At 53.7% G+C, this 8113-nt stretch overlaps 2 protein-coding genes across 2 annotated transcripts in view; one reads left to right on the plus strand and one right to left on the minus strand.

Annotated features, from left to right (window-relative positions):
- The window catches only part of LOC146421116 (uncharacterized), a 248287-nt gene extending 244775 nt beyond the window's left edge, over window positions 1–3512 (plus strand). The window contains exons 2-3 of the mRNA XM_085047633.1: window positions 2362–2440; window positions 2629–3512. Of these exons, the coding sequence (XP_084903759.1) occupies window positions 2389–2440; window positions 2629–3383 (807 nt within the window). The 5' untranslated portion in view covers window positions 2362–2388 and the 3' untranslated portion in view covers window positions 3384–3512. The remainder of the gene's footprint in view (window positions 1–2361; window positions 2441–2628) is intronic.
- The window catches only part of LOC146421112 (uncharacterized), a 382384-nt gene that overhangs the window by 293675 nt on the left and 80596 nt on the right, over window positions 1–8113 (minus strand). The window lies entirely within an intron of this gene.

Below are 8113 nucleotides of genomic sequence, written 5' to 3' on the forward strand. Positions count from 1 at the left end.
GGGCGGGATTGGGGACACACCGGTTTTGGGGACCTGCGGGAGCCGCGGCTTCTCTTCAGAACCCCAGGGAGAGGAGACCCCCAGAAGCCCGGAGAGGGGAGTCTGCGAGGGGGAATGCCTGGGATTGCTGGGACACCCGGCAGGGGAATCTGGGGGCTGGAGGGGCGGGATGGCTGGGAAAGGGGTTCCGAACTCCCGGGTCCTGCAAGTGGCTTCTCCCAGTATGAGCCCAGTTGCCCCCCTGGCCCCGTGTGGTTCCAGTTTCCTCATCACTGCCAGTATGAGCCCAGTAACCCCCAGTATGATCCTGGTCACTTCCCCTCACTCCCTCTAGGATCCCTGCTGCTCCCAGTATGAACCCAGTCACGCCCAATCATTCCCTATTATGATGCAGTTTGCCCCCAGCACGGTCTCAGTTGCTCCCAGTTCCTCCCTCTTTTGCCCTGTGTGTCCCAAGTTCTCCCAGCTGCTGCTAGCATAGTCACAGTCACTCCCAGTACTGTGGAGTACATCATACTGGACTCATCATATCCCAGGATGAGTCCAGTATGATTCCAGTTTCTCCCTGCAGCACCCCAGTCACTCCCACTTGCCCCCAGTATGGTCCCAGTTCCCCCCCAGCACATTCCCAGTTAGTCCCAGTATGGTCCCAGTCACCACCTGCATGGTCTCAGGCACTCCCAGTATATCCCAGTTGCCCTGAACATTCTCACAGTCATTCCCAGGCACTCCCAGTTACCCCAGCACGGTTCAGTTGCCCCCAGGATTATCCCAGTCACTGCCAGTACATCCCAGTTGTCAAAAGCATGCAGCTTGTTATTCCCAATTGCTCCCAGTGTATCCCCAGTTGGCTCCCAGCATGGGCCTAGTAGCTTCCAGTAAACCCCAGTCAGGGTCCATTGTCACACACTATAATCCCAGTCCCTCCCAGTATGATGCCAGTGGCCCCCAGTGGGATCCCAGTTGCTCCCTGTCAATGCCATCATGACCCCAGTAGCCTCCAGTGTGATCTCTGTGTCTCCCTGTCTCTCCCAGTATATCCCAGTTGCCCACAGCCACTCCCAGTCAATATCAGTAAGATTCCAGTCATCCTGAGTGTGATCCCAGTGTCCCCCAGCATAGGGCCAGCTGCTTCCACTCTGATCCCAGTATGATCCCTGTTGCCCCAGCATAGTTCCATTTGTTCCCGGTTTCTCCCAGTATGATCCCACTTGCCCCCAGTGGCCCCTGGTATAGTCCCAGTCCCTCTCAACAGGTTCCCAGTCATGCCCAGTATGTCCCCAAACACTCTCACTTGCTCCCAGTTGCCCCCAGCATGGTCCCAACTGTTCCCAGTATGATTCCAGCCAGCCCAGTTTGGTTACAGACACTCCCAGTATATCACAGGGTCCCTCAGCATGCTCATAGTCATTCCCAGGCACTCCCAGCTGCCCCAATAAGGTTCTAGTTCCCTCAGAATGATCCCAGTCTTTCCCAGTTACTCCCAGTTGCCTCCAGCATGACCCCAGTTTCAGTCAGTTGCCCAAAGTATGATCCCAGTTACTCCCAGTATGATTCCAGTTGCTCCCAATGTGTCCACAGTTTCCTCCCAACATGGGCCCAGTAATCCTCAGTCAGGTTACACAAATGCCCCTTGAGGAAACATCGGTGGGTCCCCAGGAGATGTTTTTGGGGGGTCTCAGTGGTGGTGCTGGCAGAGCCCTGGCAGGGGGTCGGGGATGAGGATGCCCCCAATGGTGGGGGTTGGGCTCTGCCTGGGGTGACATGGGGACCATGTGGGACCAGTGGGGGATGTGGGACACTGGTTTTTGGGAGCTCCAGGAGAACCGTGGGAGCGGAGAAAGGAGAGGGGCAATAGTGGAGCTGGGGGACCTCTGGCAGCCTGGAGGGGGGACCCCTGGGACCCTGAAACAGGGACCACTAGAGGGGGGACCCCCAGGAGCCCCAGTAGCTTAGAGAGAGAAAGACAGGGGAGAAAGAATCCCTGGGATCCCCAAAACCCTTGGCTCCCCTAAGCAGGACCCTAGAGAGAGGAGACCCTCAGAACCACAAAGTGGGTAACTTGGAGAAGGGGAACCCCTGGAATTCCTGGGTCCCCCGGCAGTTTGGGGAGAGTGGGGATGCTGGAGAGTGGTGATCCCCAGTACACACAGGACTCCAGCAACCCTGACAGGGGGAGGCTCAGAACCCCAAAGTGGACAGACCAGAGAGGGGGAACTGCTAGGACTGTTTTTTGGTGCTGAACCTTTGTGATCTGGAGGGTTTTATGGACCTCGGATGCCCAATGACTTCTAGAGATGCAATCAGAAGGGGTGACCTTCAAACACAATGTAGTCACCTCATGTTTTCCCCCCAAACCAGGATTTCCCATTCTCAAACCTAGGCCAGATGGAGAAGGAGGCTGTGAGGAAGAGGAAGATGCCCCGGGACAGCCAGGCAGGTGAGGAGGAAGTCACTGCCCCTTTCTCTCTCTCTTCTCCTCCATCTCCCAGCCCAGCACCGCCCCTGGCTGCAGGACAACCCTGCTGCTGATGCTGTCCTGCTGGGGATGGACTGGGGGGATCTCCTTCCCCTTCCCTCTGGCATGGAGGCAAATCCCAAATCCTCTCCTTCTCCTTCATCTCCTAGGCAATGAGCTGGGAATGGAGACCAGGGAGGACAAATCCTCCCTGGAGGTCCTCATGGATGAGGCCTTTTTGAGTGGCTCCACGGCACAGGAGTCCAATGGAGAGGAAAAGCCCCAGAGATCTCACACAAGGAGAGGCTCCAAACCGAGCCCAGGGTGCTGTGAGGAGCAAAGACCCACCCTGTGCCAGGAAATTTGCCAGCAATCGAGCCAGAGCTATGAGCAGGTGGCCCATGAGCAGCTTCCCACTGGGGAGAAGCCCTACAAGTGCTTGGAATGTGGGAAGAGCTTCAGGACAAGCTCTCTCCTCATCCGCCACCAGATGATCCACACTGGGGAACGGCCATATGAGTGTGGGGAATGTGGGATGAGTTTCACCAGGAGATCCCATCTGATCATCCACCGGAGGATCCACACTGGGGAAAGACCCTATGAGTGTTCCGAGTGTGGGAAGAGGTTTCAGACCAGCTCCAATCTCCTCCTCCATGAGCGGATTCACACGCAGGAGAGGCCCTTCCGCTGCCCTGACTGCAGGAAAGGCTTCAAGCACAACTCCACCCTCATCAGACACCGGCGCATCCACTCTGGGGAGAGACCCTATGAGTGTGGGGAATGTGGGAAGAGCTTCAGCGAGAGCTCCAGCCTGATCATCCACCAGAGGATCCACACAGGGGAGAGGCCCTATGAGTGTCCTGAGTGTGGGAAGAGCTTCACCCAGAGCTCTCACTTGACCAAACACCAACGGAGCCACCAGTAAGAGAAGCCCTGCACAAGCCCCAACTGCAGGAAGTGCTTTGTCTTCTGCTCCAGCCTTATTACCTAAAGCCTCATGGTTTTACTGCTATTTGGGAGGGGTGTTTGGTGTTTGGGAGCTATTCTGGATGATTTGCTGTTTCTGGGGTATTTGGTACAGTTTCTTTCTCCATTTTGTGTTGGAAAAGCCAAGAGGGTTCATCCTGTACCTCAAAACCACTCAATTCCATGGGAAAGTACTCAATCTTACCCCAAAATGGCTCAATCCCTGTCCAAAACGACTCAATTCCACAGCCCCTCAGGGTGGGATGGCATAGGAAGGGGATTGGGCAAAGTGGGATGCAGTTCCAGAGGGGTGAGATGGGCATTGCGTGGGGCAGGATGGGTGGGATGGGAATTGGAGTGGTGGAATGGTGGAAATAGGGCTTGGGAAGGGGGTCTTGATGTCCAGGAGGGGTGAGATGCGTTGAGGTGGGGATTGGGACTGTGGAGCAGGGTCTGGAATGAGACAGCCAAAGGTTGGGGTTGATGAAGACAGAGGAAACCTGTTCCTGAGTGGGTTTTTGGGTATTATATAAGAGGAATCTTTCTCATGAGCCTTGGGGCAATAAAGAAAAAGGAGGTTCATCCTTTTGGTGTGGTGCTATGTGTTGGCATTTGGGGGTTCATTTCTTGTTATTGTTGTTACTATTATTTGTTTGTATTATTTATTAGTGTTATACTTGTAAATCCCACCCATTGTTAATAGTGGCTGTATGGCAGCTCACTGGGAAGATTCTTCTCACAGTGGGATTGAGCTGTATGGTCACTTCCAAGTTGCCAGTGGCTTCTGAAGATGCAAAGTCCTATTTATGGTGATTTTGGTGTGGTTTGGAGTGGGGGAAGGGTCTCATCCCCACACAGAGGTGCTCTGAGCCTGCTCTGCACCACATCTGCACTTGTGGCACCTCCCAGCTGCCCTGCCCTGGGGACATGGCAGGACTCCCTCCTGCCAGGGCTGAGGCTTTGCATGGCCTCTCATGACCCCTCATGTCCAAAGCTCTGTGCTGGCACTGTCCTGAGCGCCAACATCACTGCAGCCCCAGGCCTTTGCTGTCCCCCCGTGTCCATTCCCTGTCCCCGAGTCCCGCCCGGCTCTGGCAGCAGCAGGAGCCGCAGCGCAGTGGGCGCCAGCCTGGCCCAGCCGGGGCTCCCAGCAGGAGCAGCAGCAGCATTGCCAGCCCTTCCCAGCTGCTCCTGCCTTGGCTTCCCCAGGGGTTTTTCCAGGGGAATTCTGGAGTACAGCAACAATCACTCCCAAACAGCCCTGATTGCTCAGGGCCCAGCTGTGCTGCCCTGAACCAACCTTCAGAGAAAGAACGGATCAGGTTCCAGCTTTGTTTTTAGCACTGCTTTACTCACCCTGAGATGACAGCAGGAGGCTGTTGTTGCCTTTGCCTTGGGAATTGCAGATCACAGCTGCTGTTGCCATCTGCATTTTATCAGTACACCTGCAATTGTCTCTTTCAATCACTGGTCTCCACCGTGCTTTCATTACAGTTAATTCAGTATTTTTGTCACAGGCATCATGATGAGCAGAGATTGAAATGCTAACAAGTCCCAGAGCACTAAGCTATGCAGAATTAAAGCCACTCAGGCCACATTCACAGTGCTCAAACACAGCCCTGTTGCTGGTGCTGTTGAAATAGAATCAACTTACAGAGGCCATCCCAGAAATTGCCTCTGGCGTGTCAAAGTGAAAAAACACCAGGAGAAAGAAATACCAGAACTTCTTGACTCCTTTGTTGCTTCCTCCTGGCAGCAGCAAATGGAGATGCCCAGAGGGATTTGCAGCTGCTGGTGATCCCAGTTGGAGCCCAGCCTGCTGCAGAGTCCCAGTGGAACCTGAGCCCAGGGAGCTCCCAGAGTGTCCTGGAGATTCTTTCTCTGAATTCAATCACAGTTGCATTCCCTAACAAGTCCTGGTACCACCTCCTGTTTCCTTAGGCTAGAAAAGTCACAATGAAAACCTTGCCAATGGCACAACTCCCCAGTCCACAAGGAAAACAAAGGCCAAGTTGTAAAGTTCTCCACACATTTGTCCTGCTTGGCTGCAAAAGTCATGCTGCACTCACAGTGTGGAAAGCCAAGAGAAGCTGCAATTGGTGGTACATCTTGTGACAGAAGCTCGACCTTGTTCTTCAGGAAAGGTTCCTGGAAAGAGCAGACAGGACTGTGGAGAAGATTCCTGGAAAACTGAAACAGCTTTCCAGAAGTGAAAAGAAAACGGAAAGAAACAATCCAGAATCTTTTCTTTATTAATTTCTATTCTCCCCTTTTCCATGTTGCACTACTTCTCCATCCCATTAATTGCAAATGGATCTCACCTCCAAGATCTATGACTAAGCAATTTTTAGACACTCTAAAATACCATGAGCTACACAGTTTGCCTTGCCCTGTTTCTCTTGGCAAGCAATGCTGGAGACACAAGTGCAGTGCTTGGGTGTGGCATGAATTCTAGAGACAGGGAATGTGCCCTGATAGTGTTTGACCCTCAGCAGGGACAATGCACAGCAGCATTGCTGTGCTGGCTGCCCGTGGAACCATGGCAGGAGCAGCTGCTGAGGTCAGAAGCAATGGCAGCCACCACCCTGCTCCAAAGGCCCTTGGCAGGGTCAGGCTCCTGCCATGGCTCTGTGTGCCAGGGACCGGCAGCGCTGGGTGCAGGGACACCAGGGAGGCACAGAAATGCTGGCTGAGAAATGCTGGGGGCACAGCGAGATGGGCGTGTGCAGCCAGCCAGGGCACAGGAGCAGCATGGACAGGGAGCCACAGCCTGCAGGAGACATGGCCAAGGGCTGGGCAGGGCTGGCAGGGCCAGAGGCACCCAGGGGTTTGTCCCCTGGGCTCTGGCACTGCCTCTGGAGGTCCCACTGAAGGAACTTTCCTCTCAGGGTCTGCACTTTGCTCCTCCCTCGCCCCTCCCTGAGGAGGCTGGCAGGGGTTGCAGTTTTATGACATTTGTCCTTCCTCCACTTCACATGCCACTGCCCCACAAACAGCCCTGAGCCACCCGTGAGGGACAGGCCCTGCTGTCCCAGGGCTGGGCTCAGCCCTTGGCCTTTCTGCTTCCTCCAACCAACCCAGGCCTCTCTCAGCATTCCAGTTCCCTGCTCAGAGCCTTTGGCTCCCTGCAATCCTGGCCCCAAGGATCTGCTCTCACGAGTCCCTGGGGAGCCTTTGGCAGTCTCTGCCCTCAGTGGGGCCCATTGATGCTCCAAGGGACTTGGAGTTCTGCTTCTAACTCCTTGAGCAGCTTCTTCAACCTTCTCTCAGTCCCTGAGGATCACAGACTCAGCCCCAAATCCACCGTGAGGCTCATTAAAATACAGAAAGCCTCCAGGAGCTCCTTGTCTTCCTTCCATTGACTTCAAGTGTTCAGGGATTGCACAGCTATTGGAGTCAGTTTGCTGTTCTTTGAAGGATGAAGATTTCAAAGTGCAACCCATGACTTTTCTTTTACATCAATAAAATATTTTTTTGTTTTTCAGTTCAGAGAAGAGGTGGTAGAAGCATTCCCCAAGTGACTTTGATGCTGAATGTCTCCTTGGGAAGTCTGGGCATGTAGAAGAATGAGCCCCCTGCTGGGACAACCTGCTCCTCACCCCCAACCTCACCATGGCTGACATTGCCCACGTGGCACTGACATCCCTGTTCCCTGCATCACAAACTTGTCCCCTGAGCTCTGCAGCTGGCTGTCCCAGCCCATTGCTCCATGTCCCACCTGCTCTCCTCAGGGCTCTGCCTGCACACAGGCCCAGGAGGAGTTTTCCTGTTTGTGAGGAAAGAATTGAGAAGCCTGAGCAGGTTTCCTAAACAACAAACCCCACTCAGGAGCCACATGCTCAGTACAGGCTGGCTCTGATGATGTCACCTTTCTACAAGGGACAATGTGAGCAGAAGTGATCTCTGTAAGCAGAATTATCTGAGTCTTGATGCACAGTTCTCTGTCCCTGTCCTTTCCCTTGATCTCAGTTGCAGATGGAAGTTGATGGTGCCATTCTCACCTTTAACCCCTCTTTTGAATACAAACAGATGTTCCCAGGTGTGTTAAGCAGGTGTTGTTCAATGTTTATGCAAAGCTTTTGTGTTCCCAATGGAATCACAGAGATCATTGTGACACTTTGGGGCCACATGGAACCATGGAGACCAAAGTGACACTGCAGGGCCTCATAGATGAAGGGAGACCATTGTGACTCTGGGGCAGCTCATGGAACCAAGGGGTCATTGTGACACAGTGGGGCCTCATGGAACCCAGGAGTGCATTGTGACACTACAGAACCTCATGGAATGAAGGGGACACTGTGACACTGTGGGGCCTCGTTGGAACTCAGGAGACCATTGGTGACAGAACAGGAGCTCATGGAATGGGGAGAGCCAGGCCCAGGGGACATGGCTGCAATAGTGATGGCTGTGAAGTCACTGCCACTGCAGCAGCCTGCTTGGCCCTCAGCTGACATTCTGGCCAGGAGTGTTTTGAGGTCACCCAGCACATCAGAGAACCAACACAACAGGAATTCCATCCTTGGGGAGGAGAGGGGTTTCATTATGTCAGGTTGCACAAAGCTGCTGTCCTTGGATAATTCCTGGATGGGGCAGCAACTTCACACGAAAAATACTTGAAGTTTTGTGCCAATCTCATTGTAAAATATTCCCTCCTTATAACAAATGTAAATCCACTCTCATTTAGTTTAA

This window comes from Lichenostomus cassidix, unplaced genomic scaffold (genome assembly GCF_008360975.1).
Source record: "Lichenostomus cassidix isolate B80296 unplaced genomic scaffold, HeHo_3.0 HiC_scaffold_43, whole genome shotgun sequence".
NCBI lineage: Eukaryota > Metazoa > Chordata > Aves > Passeriformes > Meliphagidae > Lichenostomus > Lichenostomus cassidix.